Raw genomic sequence first — 20,702 nt, forward strand, 5'->3', positions numbered from 1 at the left:
ATGTCAGATTTCTGTGTAGATGAAATTACTCCCCGTGGAGCATGGGCAGATGTAGAGGAGGGGTTCCCAAGCTACCTACTGCTACCTGCCCTCCATCCCCATCACTGAGTCACCCCAACAGCCCAGCTGAGTCCTCTGTCGCTGCACAGAACATCTGCAAATGGCAACAGCTTGCAGCCTTTACACATCACTTTGCATTTTAAAGAGAGTGAAACCTGCCAACGTACCCAAATCCTGCTAGAAGGGGAGCCGCTGACGCCAGAGGTCTTCACCCTAAAGGACAAGGAGTCATTGGAGAGGTTGCAGGGCAGCAGGTAGCATCTGTTCAGACAGAGATGCACCTGTCTTTATGAAGCATGTTCGCAATATCTCTTAGGGGTCACTGGACCATCAGGGACACTTAGCTGCTTGGCTTCCTGTGCAGCAGCTATAAACCCCATGAAAACGAAAGGCAAAGTTCAAGAAGCGAAATGATAGGGAATGCGAGCTAATGCTACCCAATGAGACTGCAGAACCGGCCCTGCTGCAGGCTGTCTTGCTGGAATTGGGGCTTATCATCCCTGTTATTCACATGGCTACCTCGAGGGTGGCCGAGTGGTAATGATGATGCCATAACATCTGTCATCTTGCTGAAATAAACTAAAATAATAATAATAATAATAATAATAATAATTAATAATAATATAGGAGCAGATTTCTCGGCAGCAGTCCCCTTTCCTGCATTACACACCCAGGGGGCTGACCAGAGGACAGAAAATCCACAAGTCTCTGTACATGGAAATTTCCCTCAGATCGTTCCAGGAGGGGAACTCCCTTCCTTTTCCCTGGAGAATGAAAAGGGGGGACCCAGGACCAAGGAGTCCCCAAAGTTATGCCCTGATCTCAGTGATCCATTGGGAGCTAGGCCCACCCATGCACAATCTCTGGGGTCCTCCCCAGCTACTCCAGGACCCTCACCAGCTCCCTGGAAGGTCATTAGAGATGTGCTACCAGGGCCTATCACAATAGTCCACAGACTGGCAGCTTGGTTGGTGTAGCTGAAGGGCACAAATCCTCAGCCATAGACTGGTTGGGAGGTTTTGACCTTTCCATACCCAGAGTGCAGCCAGAGACTCCACCAGTGCAGCCTTCATTTATGTTACGAGGGAGAAGCAGATGAAAAGTCCCAATTTCTCTTGGGGATCCAGGCATCTGCAGCTGGGCAGTATTGTGGAAATTGAAATTTTACAGAAAAATGATCCATTTTCTATGAAAACACACCCCAGAGAATGTATAAAAAGAAAACATTTTAATTTGGGTCTTACTTTTATGGGGGGTACGTGTGGGGGGGAACCTCTCAGTTTTCCAGCCCAGCTCTAGCTTTAACCATGAGCCTCTGTCCCATTTCATGTGTGAAATGATGTTTTATTTCCATGAATACTCATGCATTTGACTTTGAAATCTGTGTCCTTCAAACCCTCATTGTGCCTGAATAACAGCTCTGAGGTCACTATGTACTAGAGAGTGAGAGCTCAGGGAATGTCTGTTACCGCTCCGGATACAGGCTGCAGTCTGACAGAACAGAACCTGAGGAGAACCAGTCAGCTATTAACTCAGGGACAGAGGAGCTACTAGACTTTTGTTTGCTGACAAGCCACTGACTGAGGGCTGAGACGCTGGGACCTTTCAGGTTCTGAAGAAATCCAGATGACAGATGCTACATTTATTTCCCACTCTAACCTGAGAAGTCATCTCTGAAAGATGATCAGAGGGGAATGAGTGGGTTTACATGTGTGTGTCAAAGTACAAATGTGTAAATGTTATGCCAAAACTTTTCATTGTAATATAAATATTAAAAACACAAAGTTTCATGACACGCATGTATATCAAAAACCAGCAGCAGAGTTGTTGGAATCTCTACAGGAAGGAGTAGTGGGGACTTTACTGCATAAAGGCTTTTGCTTTAGAAAGAATTTCAGTAATACTCCAAATAGTGTTTGCAACGGGTTTGTGCTATTAACTCTTCATTCAGTGAACACCTGTATGATACGGTCTCCCAGTAACTGACCAGTAGCTGTTTCTAACACTTACATTCAGAGTCATGAACAAAATCCCTCTGTGATACCCGTGGAAGACTTTCCAAAAAGTCCTGACAGAACAGAACTGCTGGTGAGTGATCCAGCGAAGAGTGGAGACGAGGTGCAGGAAAGGGGAGTGTAGTAATGGTTCTATATTGTTGTGATGGGTTGGATCACAGAAAACTCTAGGGATGTGCCACCTGATGTGCCAAGATTTCCTCTGAGCCTATTTTCCCTGGCTGTTTGGGACTTCAGTGCCCTGCCTGGTTTGAGCCAGACACGGTATGTCTGCTGCAAACCCAGACCCAGATTTGAACAACAATCCCTAAAAGCTTTAGGCTTTACTGAAAACAGCTTGAGAAGTGTTCCTGTCTCCAGCACTCAGATGCCCAGCTCCCAATGGGAGGTCCTAATGGGATCCAAACCCCAAATAAATCCGTTTTACCCTATATAAAGCTTACACAGGTAAACTCATAGATGGTCCGTCCTCTATAGCACTGATAGAGAGATATGCAAAGCTGGGTGCCCCCCCCCCAGTGATTAATACATACTCTGGGTCAATTAATAAGTAAAAAGTGATTCTATTAAATACAGAAAGTAGGATTTAAGTGGTTCCAAGTAATAACAAACAGAACAAAGTGAATTACCAAGCAAAATAAAATAAAACATGCAAGTCTAAGTCTAATACAGTAAGAAAGTGATTACAGATGAAATCTCACCCTCAAAGATGTTCCAATACGTTTCTTTTACAGACTAATCTCCCTCTAGTCTGGGTCCAGCAATCCTCACTGCTGTGGTTACTGTCCTTTGTTCTAGTTTCTTTCAGGCATCCTTTGGGTTGGAGAGGCTATCTCTTGAGCCAGCTGAAGACAAAAGCGGGTGTCTCCAAGGGGCTTAAATAGACTTTCCTTTGTGGTTGGAGTCCCTCTCCTCTATCCTGTGCAGAATCCAGCAAGTCACATGTCCGCACATGACTCAGAACTTTACAGGTGGCAGCCATTGTTCACATGCTACCTTCAACGTCCCCAAGTAGACTTCTTCTTTGGATTGGAGTTTTCCAAGGTTCTATTGTCCATCACGTGTTTCTTGATTGGGCATTTAACTTGAAAATTCCTTGCTTAAGAATCTGACCAAATACCTTACTAAGGCTACTTAAAATCAAACAAGTACACAGCCAATATTTATAACTTTGAATACAAAAATGTTACATGTGTACAGATAGGATGGATAGATTCAGTAGATCATAACCTGTGCAGAGATATGTTACATGGCATGCCCAGTTATGTCATATATACATTCATAAGCATATTTCTATAAAGCATTATAGGGTGCCACATTGGTTAAACATCTTGCAAAATAAATAACCCACAGAAGACATGTTGTGAGATAATGTTTGTGGTTTTGTGTATTTACTTATCTATGAGTAGTGTGGAAAATGTAATCAACAGTCCCTGTCTGTGCTGTATTCTGATAATTCAGAGGTCAAAAGAACATCCTATCATGTAAATAAATTGTAAACACAAGATATCTCAGTACTCCTCTCTCTTTGAAATGTGCTATGAAAAGTGGAGAACAAGCAAATGGCCTTATGTTAATTTATATAGCTAAGTAATGGTGATGGACGTCCTTCAAAGTCATCCTAATTACCTTCTGTTCCCTGAGGAATTTCAACTTGTCAAAAGACATTAAATTGGATAAACCATCCTTGGGTCCTGATTCTGTCATCTCAGATCTGCTTAGATTTCATCAGGGGAAGTTTGATTCACAAAACCGAGGTTCCAGTTATACTGGTACGCCCTGAATATGAGATTTGGACATTGTAATCTGACGTGTGAACTGAATTCTAAAGGAACTTCTTGAAACTACTAAGCTCACCATCTCTGCAATGAATCTGCACATCAATGAATTGAACTCATGTCTGGATGTATAGAAATATTTTAATCATACTCTCTTCTGTTTTTTACTAAATTTTAGTTTAGTTAATGAGTGTCTATCTGGAATTAGATAAGTCTCAGGGAAACGTTTCTCTGGAGAAAATTACTGTACAGAACTGGAACAGTGAAGGAAGTGTTCCTGTGTCTGTTCGGGGTAATGACTTGCCCATGAAGGGAGCTATCCCAATCTCCAAGCAATTGTCCTTGAACAGCCATGTGTGCTGGAACAGGGGAAAGGATATTCCAAGTTGTTTGCCTGTTAAAGGGGAATGTTTCCCCAGCTCAAGGTCCTTTCAGCTTAGTGTGACTCCCTCATTTGGGAGAGGTTAAGCACAGTTCTCCTCAGCTTTGTTCTTACAATAAAGAAAATAACGTTGATAACAAAATTTCCCTAGCCCTGAATTCAGTACAACAGTGATTTGTAACCCAGCATCAGCCAAAGTAGATCACTTTGAGCAACACCACTATCTGCTGAGTATCTAGGAAGACTAGGTGTGTTGATGTAAATACCGTTTGCTTCTGAAGTCTCTTCCACTCCCAGCTAGCTGTCAGGGGGAACTCATTTAGCCCCTGCTAACAAAGGATTATGCACCAAACAATACGCCTGGGTCACATGCCATAGAGGAGGACTGGACTCATTGACTTAGGTGGTCGCTTCCAGGCCTATATGCCGATTTTGCAACACATCTGGAGCTCATGTGGTGTTGCTTACCATCTCTGACCCTACTGTGCATCCTGGATGATGGATTTGCCCCTCCATAGAATCAGGAGAAAGCATGACACAGCATTTTCATCTGGAAAAGGAATTGTTCTTGGGCTCCTCTTTAGTGATCTCACAGGAGTTGAATTCCTGGGGTTCCTGGCAATCTCAGCATGCTGAGTTGCCAGAGGCCCCATCTCCAGCCACTAGTCCCAGATAGGAAGGATGGTTCAGGGCTTAAAGTGCTGTCCTGGGACTCAGAAGAACTGGTTTCAGTTCCAGGCTCTTCCACAGACTTCTGTGACCTTGGGCAACTCACTTAATCCCTCTGTGCCTCAAAAATATCTCTTTTAATATAGCTCAATTTAAAGGTTATATCTGGGAACAAGGGATGGAGGCCATCCTTGCCGAATGGGGGATACAATCCTGGGAAGCAGTGACTCTGAAAAAGACTTGCAGCTCAGTGGTGTGCTATGGCTGAAAAACCCAGTGTAATCCAGGAAATATAATCAGGGGAATCTCGAGTAGGAGCAGAGATGATATTTTGCATGGGTATTTGGCACAGCTGGGGGCACTGCTGGAATATTGTGTCCTGTTCTATTGCCTACCGTTGGAGGAAGACGTGGATAAATTGGAGAGGAGTCAGAGAACAATCAAGAGAATGATGAAATGATTAGAAAACCTGCTCCACTGAAGAAGCTCAATTTATTTAGTTTAACAGAAAGAGGTGTTATTGTTAAGGGGTGACGTGACCAAGTCTGTAAGTACCTACATGAGAAACAAACATTTAACAATGGGCTCTTCAGTCTAGCAGAGACATTTATAGCATGATCCAATGGCTGGAAGATTAATCTAGACACATTCAGAAAGGAACTAAGTTGTATTTTTTTTTAAGAATGAGGGTAATTAACCATGGAAAGAATTTATCAAGGGCCGTTGTTGATTCTCCTTCACTGACAACTGTTAAATCATGGCAGGAGGTTGTTCCAATAGTTCTCCTCTAGGAGTTATTTCAGGGGAGGTCTCTGGCCCATGCTATACAGACAGTCAGACTAGATGATCACAGTGGTTCCTTCTGGTCTTGGAATCTTCCCAGTGGTGTTAATAACGTTGCCCTACAGCACGGGGTGTTGTACTGATAAATATGTCAAAGATCAAGAGGTCCTCAGACGCTGCAATAATCTGGGCCATAGATAAGTGCCTCTTCTACCCTCCAGCCCTGTCCTCCCCCAGTGACCTCCTTGCAGGGATCTGCAATGGTTCAGGGATGCTGCATCCCCTGCTCCTCATTTTCCCCTTAGACCTCCACCCTCCTGTTCCTCCCCTTCTCCTGAGGCCCTTCCCTCTGTTCCTTCTCTTTACTTCAAGCGTGGTCCACAGCCTGGCCAGAGCTGGACTGTAGTAAGAACTGGCCAAGGAGTCCAGGCCACTGTTGGGAGCCTGTCATAACTCTCCTACTCAGATCTGATCCATAGAGTTCAGAACATGAGAAGCTAGCATGAAACCTCCAAACTTAACACCAGCTTGGATCTTATATCGCTGCCACCAGCCAGAAAAATTCCAGTATCTGGCTCACTCTGGTCTCCCCAAAACCTTCCCTGGGGAACCCCAAGACTCAGATGCCCTGAGTCTCACCACAAAGAGAAATAACCCACTTCCCTTCCCTCTCTTTACCTCCTCCCAGATTATCCCCTCCTGGGGACCCTAGGATACTCCCTGCTTCAAGTCCTTGAAACACAAGCACCGAGAGATCTAACCTCTCTCCCCCTCACCCAGAGGGTATGCAAAGTCAGGCTTAGTAAATCTAACACAAAGAGATTCTCTCTTCCCCCCTGCCTTCTTCCTCCCATCAATTCCATGGTGAGCTGCAGACTCAATTCCCTTAAGCCCCCACAAAAAAAAAATCCAACAGGTCTTAAAAAGAAAGAAAAAGACATAAAACTGCTCTCTGTATCAAGGTGACAATATACAGGGTCAATTGCTTAAAAGAAAAAATGAATAAACAGCCTTATCCAAAAAGAATACAATTTAAAACATTCCAGCAACTACACACATGTAAATACAAGAAAACAATATAAAACTATTGTCTTACTATCCTTGTACTTACAACTTGGAAACAGAAGATTAGAAAGCCTGGAGATTCCTGTGGTCACTCTCAGAGCCCAGAAAGAGAACAGACCAAGACAAAGGACTCACACTCAAAACTTCCCTCCACCCAGATTTGAAAAAGTCTTGTTTCCTGATTGGTCCTCTGGTCAGGTGTTTGGTTCCCTTTGTTAACCCTTTACAAGTAAAAAAACATTAACCCTTAGCTAGCTGCATCCCCTGCTCCTCATTTTCCCCTTAGACCTCCACCCTCCTGTTCCTCCCCTTCTCCTGAGGCCCTTCCCTCTGTTCCTTCTCTTTACCACAAGCGTGGTCCCCAGCCTGGCCAGAGCTAGATTGTGGTAAGAACTGGCCAAGGATCCCAGGCCACTGTTGGGAGCCCCAGATTCTCCACCTTTAATTGTGTTGTGTTCTGGTGGGTGGAAAGACGGGCTGGGGGCTGTTCTTGGGTCCTCTGACTTTCCTGCCCAGGGAAGGTGGAACATCAGGGCTGTCTGGCCAGCTCTTAACACAGCAAGGCTCCAGCTTCCAGCCTGGGCAGAGTCAGGGATATGAGGGAAGTGAAGGAGCAGATGATGGTGCCTCAGGGGGAAGAATGGCCTCCCAGGGCTCCTGTATTAATCATATTTCTGACATGACTCAGTCACAAGCACCTTTCTGAGGGCGTCGGGGAAGATGAGTGCCCGTGGTCCTTGAATAGCCTCTAACCACACATGGTGCCACGCTCATGGATCACCCAGTGCCCAGACTGCTCAGGAAGGGCCAGGACTTCAACTGCAGAAGAGCTTTAATCATGGCTCTGCAGCTTTTTTCATGGCATGTAGATTTTTAACCAGAGCCAGGAAAGTGACAGGCCAGGTCAAAAGGGAAACAATAGCCACATCCATTCTCTTTATTAACTGCATCAAGAGGAATTCTGAAGTAACAGTAGCCAAGGATACGGCTTTTTATGGGCCAACATCCCACTAGTCCCCTGTCTCTCCAGAAACACAAGAACTTTGTTCATGTCACTGCCTCCCTTGGTCTCCTTCCCCCATTGCACTGTCCTCCCTCACCAGCGAGTCAGGACATCCATCTCACATTGTGGCAGGGTTTAGACCTCATCTGAACCTCCCTACAAAGTGGAGATAAGTAGCTCATATCATCTCAGATGAAAAGGTCCAGGATGGAATAGGTGGCTGTGGTCCGTGTTTTTTTTGTCTTCAAAGCCACCAGTGCCATAGCTAGGTGATGAACTGATCTGTCACTTGAGGAACATCCTGATTATCCTCACACGAAGGTGTTTGCTTTTCACGCTGTACACGATTGGATTCATCAGAGGCGGGACCAGCAGGTATACATATCCCAGGAAAATCTGAAGAGAGTGAGAAGAGCTATCCCCGAATCTGTGTAGCACAGGCAAGCCAAGCATTGGTGTGTAGAAAAGCAAGACAGCACAGAGGTGGGCAACACAAGTGTTCAGGGCCCTGAGGGACTCCATGTGGGATGTGATGCTACGCACTGCTCTGAGGATCATCACATAAGAGAGGCAGATGAGCAACAAGTCTAACCCCACTGTTAAGAGTGCAATAGACAAGCCATAGATGCTGTTGACTGTGATATCTGAACAAGCTAACTTCATGACCTCTTGGTGCACACAGTAGGAATGGGAGAGGACATTAGCTCGACAGTATTGGAACCGTTTCAGGAGAAAGGGGAGTGGGAATATTAGGGCCACTGCCCTTAGCATACACACCAGTCCCATCTTGGCTATTTTTGGGAGTGTTAAGATGGATGTATATCTTAAAGGATTGCAGATCGCGACAAAGCGGTCAAAGGCCATCAACAAGAGCACAGACGATTCAATGTATGAAAGCGAGTGGATGAAAAACAGCTGAGCAAAACAGGCATCGAGGCTGATCTCCCTAGATTTAAACAAGAATATGCCCAGTATCGTTGGCATGATGGTTACCGATAAGCCAAGGTCTGTGATGGCCAACATGGAAAGAAAAATGTACATGGGCTCATGGAGGCTTCGATCTGTTTTTATAATGAACAGAATAACTGAATTTCCTACTATCGAAATAACATACATTAAGCAGAAAGGGATAGAGATCCAGAGATGGATGTCTTCCAGCCCAGGTATCCCGGTGAGAAGTAACACTGCAGAGTTGGATTTGGTGTCATTGACAGCTGACATAATGTACTGGGCAGCTCCCAGGAGTTTTTAACTTCCCTTCCTGAAAGGAAAAAGAACAGGAAACTAGATTATATTTAACAAGACATCTTTCTGCTCTCAGTGCAAGTCTAGAGACTCCCAGGATCTCAAGGAAGATCATCAAGAACATAGTATTGGATTTACACCACTGATGTGAAGATAGACACTGCCAGACTGGGTAAGACCTGTGTTCCTTCTAGCCCAGTAGCCTGTTTCCGATGCTGGAGAAAAAGGGGGAAGAAGCCCTTCAATAGACAGCTATGAGATAATCTGCTTCCAGAGAAAGTTTCCTCCTGACACCCAGCACTTACACATATTTTTTGGTGTAAATCAGGAAAGTTTAGATCCCTTCCTATACTTTATTAAAAACAATCCTCATTACTGTAATTAGATTTTCTGGTAACTCATATAAACACCCAGTTCATCTACACCAGCGACACCATCACAGGGCCCAACCTGATCAGCCACAACATCACCGGTTCATTCCCCTGCAAGTCCACCAATGTAATATACACCATCATGTGCCAGCAATGCACCTCTGCTATGTACATCGGCCCAACTGGACAATCCTTATGTAAAAGGATAAATGGACACAAGTCAGATGTTAGGAACGGCAATACACAAAAACATGTAGGAGAATATTTCAATCTCCCTGGCCACACAATAGCAGATTTAAAGGTAGCCATCCTGCAGCAAAAAAACTTCAGGACCAGACTCCAAAGAGAAACTGCTGAGCTTCAGTTCATCTGCAAATTTGACACCATCAGCTCAGGATTAAACAAAGACTGTGACTGGCTAGCCAACTGCAAAAGCATTTTCTCCTCCCGTGGTGTTCACACCTCAACTGATAGAAGAGGGCCTCATCCTCCCTGATTCAACCAACCTTGTTATTTCCAGATTGATTCTTGTCTGCATATATATACCTGCCCCTGGAAATTTCCACTACATGCATCCGACGAAGTGAGTATTCACCTGCAAAAGCTCATACTCCAATACGTCTGTTAGTCTATAATGTGCCACAGGACTCTTTGTCGCTTTTTACAGATCCAGACTAACACTGCGACCCCTCTGATATTTTGTCTACACTAGCATAAAGTCTTGTATCATTGCAAGGGTTTTTTTAGGAAGAGTTAAAGGAATTAAGTTACCAATTCAAAGCTAATAAATGCCCATTGCCCATAACACAAAGTCACATAATGTTGTACCAGGAAAGAGAAATGTTTTTACAGGTACTCAGCAACATTAAAAAAACATCCTCAGAGGGAAATTTGCTCCCAACACCAGGTAGCTGACGAAATTGTTCTACCTCTGCACCTCAGCTCTGTGCTGAAACACAGCCCAGTGTTCTCTCTTGACTTGTCTTGCACAGGGATTGCAGAGGGATTTTGTTCATGACCCTGAATGTAAGTGTTAGAAACAGCTTCTCCTCAGTTACCTAATGACAGTATCATACAACTGTTCACTGAGCAAAGAGTAAATGGCATAAAATCACTGCAGACAGTATGTGGAGTATTTCTGAAAAATGTTCTAAAGCAAAAGCCATTAAGCAGTGAACTTACCACTGCTGCTTCCTGTAGAGATTTCAACAACTCTGCTGATATACATGCATGTCATGAAATACATGCATGTCATGAAACTTTGTCTTTTTAATATTGATATTACAATGAAAAGTTTTGGCATAACATTTACACATTTGTACTTTGACACACACATGTAAATCCACTCGTTCCCCTCTGTTCATCTTTCAGAGATGATTTCTCAGGTTAGAGTGGGACGTAAAATGTAGCATCTGTCCTCTGGATTTCTTTAGAACCTGAAAGATCCCAGCGTCTCAGCCCTCAGTCAGTGGCTTGTCAGCAAACAAAAGTCTAGTAGTTCCTCTGTCCCGGGGTTAATAGCTGACTGGCTCTCCTCAGGTTCTGTTCTGTCAGTCTGTAGCCTGTACCCGGAGTGGTAATGGGCATTAGGATCAGTATATAAACTCTACATTCCCTGAGCTCTCACTCTCTAGTACACAGTAACCCCAGCACCTGTTACTCAGGCACGATGAGTTTTTTCAGGAAGTAGTTTTCAAAGTCAAATGCATGAGTATTCTTGGAAATGGAACTTCATTTCCCATATGAAAATCAGTCAGTCAATCTCTCTCCCCTCCCCCTCTTCCCTGTATTAATAAAATCCGCAGCACCCAGGAGTGGCGCTGTGACTGCCACGGAGCTGAGCTGCCATAATGAATGTGTGTGATAACCCCAGTTCTGGGGATGTTTGCTGTATAGTTATATTGGGTTAACTCTTGGGATGTTTATGTTTTGGCTACATTAGGTGAAAGCAGTATGGCTCTTCCTATTTTAATAGCAGGCTGCTGGAAAACAAGCAGGAAGGGAAGTAATAGCTCAAGGAAAGCCACTGCTCAGGATGCACTTAAGGGAGGTTGAGAGACCACACTGGAGCTACAAGCAGGGAATTCCCTGTTCCTGGGCTCCAGCCATGTTACACAGCTTGTTTTGCCAGCGCTGGGAGTCTGTCCAGAGCTAGGGCAGCTGTTGCTGAGGCACTCTTCAGTCTGACACGCACAGACACCGCTGGGGAATACTCAAGGCCCTTGGCCTGCCTGGGTCCCTGTCAGATTGGGAGGGCTTGGGGTCAGAGATGTGTACAGACTGTTGTTTGAAAACCCTCTTATTCTCCCATGTCAAATGTTCTTCCTGCTGTTTGATTAAACATTATTTTGGTTTAAGAAGGCTGATCACCTGTCTCAACACATGCTCACTGGCACCTGCAGGGCAATCACAGTGCAGTAGCCCAGGGCCCAGTCTGAGGGTGGGAGCATCACAGGATTCCACCCCATGAGAGTGAAGGCTGCGAGGCCTGACATGTGGCACTCGGAGACCAGAGAGGGGACAGAGATGCCGGTAGCCCTGTATCTCTGAGGTGGATCTACAGGGCAGAAATGCTGGAGCCCTCAGTCATTCAGGAAACAGAAATATGCCCTATCAGACCTGTTACCACAGTGCAGCTGTGAATTCCTGAGTTCACAACCAAGACAGAGAACCAAACCTTTGAAAATGAATTTTCTGATTAAATTTCCAGGAGCAACTAAACATGAGATGACTTGGGAACTAACCTCTGATATTCCGTGGGGTCTCCTCTCACTCAGCCCCTGGCAGGATCGGCCTAGAGCACACAGCACCTCTAGAAATGGGACCCATTGAGAAATCCTGACTCGGTTAATAGGGGCTTTAACACTCCGAACTCGCTCTGAATGTCAGATTTGTGTGTAGCTTGAATATCCCAACGTGGAGAACAGGTAGATGTGGGGGAGGGGTTCCCAAATCATCTAGTGCTCCTTGCCCTACAGCACCATCACTGAGTCATCCCGACAGTCCACATCAGTCCCTTCTTGCACTCCAGAACATCTGCAAACGGAAACAGCTTGCAGTCTTTCCCCTTCACTTTACATTGTAAAGATACCAAAACCTGCCAATGTACCCAAATCCTGCTAGAAGAGGAGCCGCTGACACCAGAGGTCTTCACACTGAAGGACGAGGAGTCATCCAAGAGGTTACATGGGCAGCAGGCAGTATCTGTTCAGACAGAAAAGCAACTGTCTATATGAAGCATGTCTGCACATTTCCTTGGGGGCCACTTGGCCATCAGGGAACCTCTGCAGATTTGCTTTCTTTGTTCCAGCTTTAACCCTGCTCAGAGCCAAAGGCAAACTGCAGGAGACCAAATCACAGGGGACGTGTAGAGATGCTACATAACTGGACTGCAGTGCCAGCCCTGCAGCAGTCTCTATTCCTCGAGGGTGGCTTAATGTTAGTGATAATGCTTTCAAAACTGTGATCTTACTGATATAAAATGAAATAGAATAATAATAATAATATAGGACCAGATATCTCCCTGGCAGTGCCGTGTCCTGCACTGCAAGCCCAGGGTGCAGGCCAGGGAAGGGAGAGTCCACAAGGCTCCATACAAGGAAATTTCCCTCTGATCACTCTGGGGGGGAGGTCTTTTCCCTTCTCCATGAAGAATGAAAAGAGGGATCCAGAGATCACCAAAGTTATGCACAGGTCTCAGAGATCCACTGGTAGCCCGGCCCACCCACCCAGAATCTCTGAGCCTCAACAACAGCTGTAGGATGCTCCCCAGCTTCCTGCTAGCATAGGTTCATCAGAGATGTGCTACCAGGGCCTGTCACAGTAACCACTGCCTGCAGGATGTGCTGAAGGGGCCTTGTACAGGGTAGGGGTGGGGATGCACAGAGACGGGAAGACTGTCCGTCTGTGTAATGGCCTTCTCTTACTGTGACAGTCTGAGGCCTGGTGCTTCGGCTAAGCAGTGGAGGCAGCCATAAGCTGGGAAGTGTATAGTCACATCCTCACATTCCAATCTAGTCACATTGAAATCAGATGCTGTTGGGCTATTAGGAATACAATCCTGCTCTGATCTTCCTATCACCTCCAGAGAAAGGGTAGAGCCTAAAAGATATAAAAGGAAACTTAGTTTGATAGCATCCTGTCTGACAAGAACTCACTTATCAATAGACACAGCTGGAAAACCCTTATGTCTGTATAGATGTAGTTGTAAAATCTTCACTTCTGTATTGTTTTGTATGTTTATTTGCATGGTCTCTGTCTGGTTCTGTGATTGTTTCTGTCTGCTGTATAATTAATTTTGTTGGGTGTAAACCCATTAAGGTGCTGGGATATAATTGGTTAAATAACCATGTTACAATATGTTAGGATTGGTTAGTTAAATTTCAGTAAAATGATTGGTTAAGGTATAGCTAAGGGGAACTCAACTTTTACTATATAATCTGCAGTCAGTCAGGAAGGGGGGTGGGAATTGGGATCATGTTTTGCTAAAGGGGGAAATGGGAACAAGGGATGGGAACAGAAACAAGGACACAGGCAAGGCTCTGTGGTGTCAGAGCTGGGAAGGGAGACACTAAGAAACTGGAATCATGCTTGCTGGAAGTTCACCTCAATAAACATTGAATTGTTTTCGCCTTCGAACTTCGGGTATTGTTGCTCTCTGTTCATGCGAGAAGGACCAGAGAAGTGAGAGGGTGAAGGAATAAGCCCCCTAACAAATACCCCAGCCCTAGACTGGGCAGGAGATTTTGACCTTTCCATTCCCACAGTGCAGCCATAGACTCAGTCAGTGCAACTTTCATTTAAGTAACAAGGAAGCGGCTAAAAAAGGGACTGTCTCTGCCAAAATGGGACATATGGTCACCCTACTCTTGATATCTGCTAGGGTGGCTACACCAGCTCTATTTAAAAGGGATCCCCTGGAATAGGCTTGTCTGAAGAAGCCCATCACCCAGAGAAACAATTTAAGAACAGAAGAATGGCCATATTGATTCAGACCAATGGCCCATCTAGCCCAGTGTCCTGTTTTCTGACTGTGGTCAGTGCAGATGCTTCAGAGGGAATTATCAGAAAAGCACAATATCATGTGCTCCATCCTATGTCATCTGTACCCTTCTTCTGACATTCAGAGTTTTAAAGACATCCAGAGAATGTAGTTGAGTCTGTGACAATCTTGGCTAATAGCCACTGGTGTACCTATCCTCCATGAATTTACTAAGGTTGCTTTTGACTGCTGCTGCACATTGAGTGTATGTTTTCAGAGAACTATCCACAATGCTGCCAATACCTCTTTCTTGAGTGGTAGCAGCGAATTTAGACCCCATCATTGTATATGTATAGTTGGGATTATGTTTTCCATTGTGCATTACTTTGCACTTATCAACCTTGAATTTCATCTGTCATTTTGTTCCCAGTCACCTAGTTTTGTGAGATCTGTTTGTAACACCTCTTAATTTACTTTACACTTAAATATTGTGACAAAGTTCCTCCTGTACCTTGATGGGTCCTGCGCTTATTGGCAGATTTGCTCACCTCAGTGACTTCCCCACAGTCTGGGTCAACTTCTCCTGTGTCTGATCAGGAGTTGGGAGGTTTGGGCGGAAACCAGGCACGCCCTCTATTCTGGGTTCCAGCCCAGGGCCCTGTGGATTGCAGCTGTCTTTAGTGCCTCCTGTAACAGCTGCATGACAGCTACAACTCCCTGGGCTACATCCCCACGGCCTCCTCCAAACACCTTCTTTATGATCACCACAGGACCTTCCTCCTGGTGTCCGATAACGCTTGTACTCCTTAGTTCTCCAGCAGCACAGCGTCTCACTCTCAGCTCCTTGTGCCTCTTGATCCCAGCTCCTCACACGTATTTCCTCTCCTCTGGCTCCCCCCGACCTGACTGGAGTGAGCTCCTTTTTAAACCCAGGTGCCCTGATTAGCCTGCCTTGATTGGCTGCAGGTGTTCTAATCAGCCTGTCTGCCCTAATTGGTTCTAGCAATTTCCTGATTACTCTAGTGCAGCCCCTGCTCTGGTCACTCAGGGAGCAGAAAACTACTCATCCAGTTACCAGCATATTTGCCCTCTACCAGACTCCTGTACCCCACTGCTTTGGGTCTGTCACAATATATTGAGTAATTTTGTCTTGTCTACACATTTGCCACATCACAATTTACCCCTTTTTCCAGACAATTATGAATATGTTGAATAGCACTGGTCCCACTACAGATCCCAGGAGGACCCCGCAATTTACATTTCTCCCTTCTGAGAACTGACCATTTATTGCTTGCCTTTACTTCCTATCTTTTAACCAGCTCCTGATCCAGGAGAGAACCTTCCTCGTTCTCCCAGAACTGCTTATTTTGCTTAAGATCGTTTGGTGGGGACCTTCTCAATGATTTTCTGAAAGTCCAAGTAGAGAATATCCACTGGATCTCCCTTGCCCACATTTTTGTTGACCGACTCAAAGAATTTTAATAGATTGATGAAGCATGATTTTCCTTTGAAAGGCTGTGTTGATTCTTCTCCAACAAATGTGTCCATCTATGTGTCTGATAATTCTATTTTTTCCTATAATTTCAACCAATTTGCCTGGTACTCTAGTTGGGCTTACTGGCCTATATCGTTAGGATCGCCTCTGGAGCCTTTTTTGAAAATCAGCATCACAATATGTATGTGCTAGTTGGATGGTACAGAGGCTGATTTAAACCATAGATTACATACCACGGTTAGTAATTCTGCTGCTCTACTCTGCACTGGTTAGGCCTCAACTGGAGTATTGTGTCCAGTTCTGGGCATCGCATTTCAAGAAAGATGTGGAGAAATTGGAGAGGGTCCAGAGAAGAGCAACAAGAATGATTAAAGGTCTTGAGAACATGACCTATGAAGGAAGGCTGAAGGAATTGGGTTTGTTTAGGTTGGGAAAGAGAAGACTGAGAGGGGACATGATAGCAGTTTTCAGGTATCTAAAAGGGTGTCATCAGGAGGAGGGAGAAAACTTGTTCACCTTAGCCTCTTATGACAGAACAAGAAGCAATGGGCTTAAACTGCAGCAAGGGAGATTTAGGTTGAACATTAGGAAAAAGTACCTAACTGTCAGGATAGTTAAACACTGGAATACATTGCCTAGGGAGGTTGTGGAATCTCCATCTCTGGAGATATTTAAGAGTAGGTTAGATAAATGTCTATCAGGGTAGGTCTAGACAGTATTTGGCCCTGCCATGAGGGCAGGGAACTGGACTCGATGACCTCTCAAGGTCCCTTCCAGTCCTAGAGTCTATGAATCTATGAATAACCTATGAATCTATGAAAATTATATTTGGTTTCAACTTAATATAATGATCAGTGGGTCAGTGAGGCATTTGATGTGAAGGGAGTACACCAGAGTGGGAACACCCTAGCCCTCATCCTAAGTGACTACAATGAGACTGGTGATTTAGCCTCTCAGGCATCCTGGGCTCAGCTATGTAACTAATATGAGCACTGTGCCACACAGGAGAGTGGAAGGCGTGTTCATGAGGTCAGGCAGTCCTCTAGGTAAAGCGAGTGGGAGTATGGACTCAGACCTTTTCACTAGTCAGTTCCCCTGGGGTAATGCAGAAGCAAGAAAAGTTCACCAAAATGGTTCAGTTATGGAGTAATTTATTACATCTTGCCAATGATCTGACCAGAAGATATTTAGGTTCTTGTCCCAATTCCAGCTACAGGGTTAGAGAATACAGACTTTCCACTTTAATTAAATTGTCTCATTAGCACTGACCCCGTCACTTGTAAGGCAACTCACATCTTTTCATGTGCTGTGTATATATACCTGTCTACTGTATTTTCCACTGCATGTAACTGATGAAGTGGGTTTCAGCCCATGAAAGCTTATGCCCAAATAAATGTGTTAGTCTCTAAAGTACCACAAGTACCACTTGTTGTTAGAGTGTTCAATGTCATAAGTGGACCCTGAGGTTGTGTGGCAATTATACCTATTCTGAGGACTATTCCAAATTGTTAAGATCTTTATTAAAATGAATGAAAGAATAATAAATGGTATAAACCATAGAGTCACAAAGTAATACAATTATATGATGTCTGGGGTTAACATCTCTGTTATAAAAGCACCTAAGCTGTATTGCAAAGGTGAGCTGATAGCTTCATAGAAGATGGTAGCATATTACACACAGAACAGACAGCCATCGTCATTTGCTACAATAAACAGTCTGCAAGACACAGTTTGCCCTGAAAATCTAAGCCCCTGTTCTCGGCATATCATTAATTTTTTCCCAGGGGTTGTTCTCAGGCTGAAGTTCTCCAGGGTCCATTTTCTGCTCTTCCAGCTGCTCAAACAGAGTCCAGGGAATTGTACAGGAGTCCTGGCCAATTTGAAAATCCACAGGGATTGTACAGGGGAATCATAAAGGTCGCTGTGCAGCACTCCGAGTGTCAGGCATGTGACATTCATACACTGATTCTCAAGACTCTACCTTGCTGTTGCAGTAAAAAGATTTCCTCTCTCTGCTGCGTGGAATTTTTGTGAGTTGCCTGTTTCTGCAGTAAAGTGAGTGGTAAGGGCCAGGGTTCAAATCAAGAACCATCTGGGCAGGAATTCACCAGCAGGGTGACTTGAATGGTTTAGTACTGTCATAAAAAACAAGGGATTTACCTGGAAAAATTGGAACTACAAATAGATTGGAAACACTTTAGACAAATATTTGCATTTAAGTTCAATTCTTTTTCTCTTACTGTGTCCTATCTTTCTCAGTAACTTATTTTTTTTGAGCTGTGTGTTTTTTCCTGTGGTTCGCTCAAATTTTCCAATTCAGCAACCTCGGTGCCCTTTTTGGAAGTGTAGCCAAAGCTTCTGCAGTGGGTAACTGTGTTACCAGAGGGTTCACAACAAGAATAGGCCACACACTGCCCAGATTCTACTCTCTGATTCTGCCTTCACTGGTTCACTCCAGATTCTGGTTCACTGGCTTCTGTGAGAGCAAAATCAAGGCCCCTCTGTTTTGAAACTCCCAACTTTCATTCCCAGTCTCAGAACGCCACATGAACTGGGGGTTCCCTGAGACTCTCTCACCACCCTAACAGAATAGCACTCTCTGCAGCAGGACCCAAGGCTGTGAATTTGAGAGCCAGGAGCTGAAAATTAAACATTCAGAGTGAAACTGGTCCCCTTGAGATCAAAGGCAAAATTCCTAATTGAGCCAGGAGTTTGCCCTAAATCCACATATAGTGAGTTAAATAAATTCCCTGATTTACATCAGCAATGAGCCTCCAGTGACTTCATCTGGAGTCACTCTGTGGCCTCTAAGGATGCATGAGCTTCTTTGGACCCAAGGAGAACTGACAGGAGAGTTGCTTAAATCTCAAATTCACAGATTTAAAGCTTCAAAACAATTAGGATAACCATTTTTTTTAAAGAGAGGGCAAAGGGAGAGAGACCTTTCATCTCCGTTTCTGGAGAGAATGAGAAGTATTAGAGATTGTCTTGCAAATGTTACCTGGGGAGGTCCAGGAACACACAGTCTGTGCGGTGGGTGTGGGTAGGACTGCGGGACATGCAGTATCCAGATCACAGTGGCACAGAGTCCTGAAACTATGCAACATGGGGAATGGACATCCTCCCTGATGCACAGACCAAAGAGGCGTCATGAGGCCTCTTGGGTCTGGGAGGTGTCTGAGACTGCAAGGGAAAGGGGGTAACACTCTAGCACAGGGGTCGGCAACCTTTCAGAAGTGCTGTGCTGAGTCTTCATTTATTCACTCTGATTTAAGGTTTTGCATGCCAGTAATACATTTTAACGTTTTTAGAAGGTCTCTTTCTATAAGTTTATAATATAGAACTAACCTATTGTTGTATGTAAACTAAATAAAATGTTTAAGAAGCATCATTTAAAGTTAAATTAAAATGCAGAGCCCCCTGGACCGGAGGCCAGGACCCAGGTGTCAGAGTGTGAGTGCCACTGAAAATCACCTCCCGTGCCGCCTTCGGCACCTGTGCCATAGGTAGCCTACCCCTAGTCTGGCAGATGGTCTCGGACACCATCCCCCACCTGGACCATACTCCCTTCCATGGGAAAGCCCACTGCAGTTTTGTGGCAACATCAGCAATTGCCAACACAGAAAAGCAGCCTCAGGAAGGGGTGTCTGGGTTTCTAACTGGCCGCAGTACGTTAAAGCTTTGTGTCTTTTTGAAGAAGAGTTGCTCACACTGGCTCCTTCTAATCCCACCTCCTCTCCCCCTCCTGCTAGGTCTGTCCACCTCTCCTTCCCTGCACAGGCTGAGCTGCAGCCAGGGTTCCCTTTGCCCCCAGAAAGGCAGTTCAGTCTCATCTCCCCCTTTTCCCCGGTGCAGGCAGACACTGAGTTTAACTAACACTGAAGAGGTGTACCTGTGAGCTGTTGCTGTGGTGTGTGGCACCTGGTTTTGGTCCTGGGTGAGGGGTATCACTGTGTGGCAGGGTGGAAGTTCTGGGGGTGGGGGATCTCCGTGGACAGATGACCAGCACCAGGGGTTGTGTGGAAGGAAGAGGGGTGTACAGAGGCAGGCTGGCAGTGCTGGAGGCTGTGGGGACAGGTAGGGGGTGTACACAGAGAACTGGGCACTGCTGTGGGTTGTGGAGGCAGGCAGGGGATGTGCAATGATAGGCCGGTAGCACTGAGGCTTTGTGGGTGCTGTGACATTCTATACCCCCATATTCTTCATTTTCAGATAATCAAGATCTTACATATAAAGCAGGCCTTGTAAGGTATCAAGGGAAACATGATCTGCTGAACGTCATGTCTCTATCCATATATGTATCATAAATGTATATAGAATTATGAGAATTCTGTTATATGATGGTCACTAAAACATGCTGTAAGTTGGGAAATCAGCCAGATATTAGCCCCCACCCTGAGGCAACAGCAAGGAAAGTAACAAACACTCAGGCAGGGTGTAAAACAACCCATCAAAACCCATTGTCCAACCAGGGAGCTACAGTACACTGACTCACCTGCATGACACCCCATAAAGTGATTTGCTCAACCTTGCTTGCAGAGACTCAGCGATGCCTCCCAGACATGCCTCGACGTGTGCTCCTCAAACACATGGACTGAGGGTGTAAAACAGACAAAGCGGACACATACTGAGCCCTTCTCTGGCCGCCACCTTCACTTCAAGCAATGAACACATTGAGATTGGCCCAGGTTAAAGGAAGAAACCTGTATATTAAGAACTGCTATATCCCGTGGGTTGAGAAAAACTGCTTCCTCTCTATGTTGCCAAGTCGAATAGGGCTGAGAGTTTAGACTGCATTTTTATATTTTATTTTATTTTGGTAACCACTCTGACTTTTTGCCTATCACTTAATATC

The 20,702-nt window shown here is 45.0% G+C and overlaps 1 protein-coding gene across 1 annotated transcript; it reads right to left on the reverse strand.

Moving 5' to 3' along the window:
• Positions 1–8,040: 8,040 nt before the first annotated feature.
• Positions 8,041–8,997, reverse strand: LOC127038629 (olfactory receptor 51G2-like). The gene has a single exon (XM_050931377.1). It carries the CDS (start codon positions 8,974–8,976, stop codon positions 8,041–8,043), a length of 936 nt encoding a protein of 311 aa, XP_050787334.1. The 5' UTR covers positions 8,977–8,997.
• Positions 8,998–20,702: the final 11,705 nt, after the last annotated feature.

Source organism: Gopherus flavomarginatus, chromosome 1 (genome assembly GCF_025201925.1).
Source record: "Gopherus flavomarginatus isolate rGopFla2 chromosome 1, rGopFla2.mat.asm, whole genome shotgun sequence".
NCBI classification, from domain to species: Eukaryota; Metazoa; Chordata; order Testudines; family Testudinidae; genus Gopherus; species Gopherus flavomarginatus.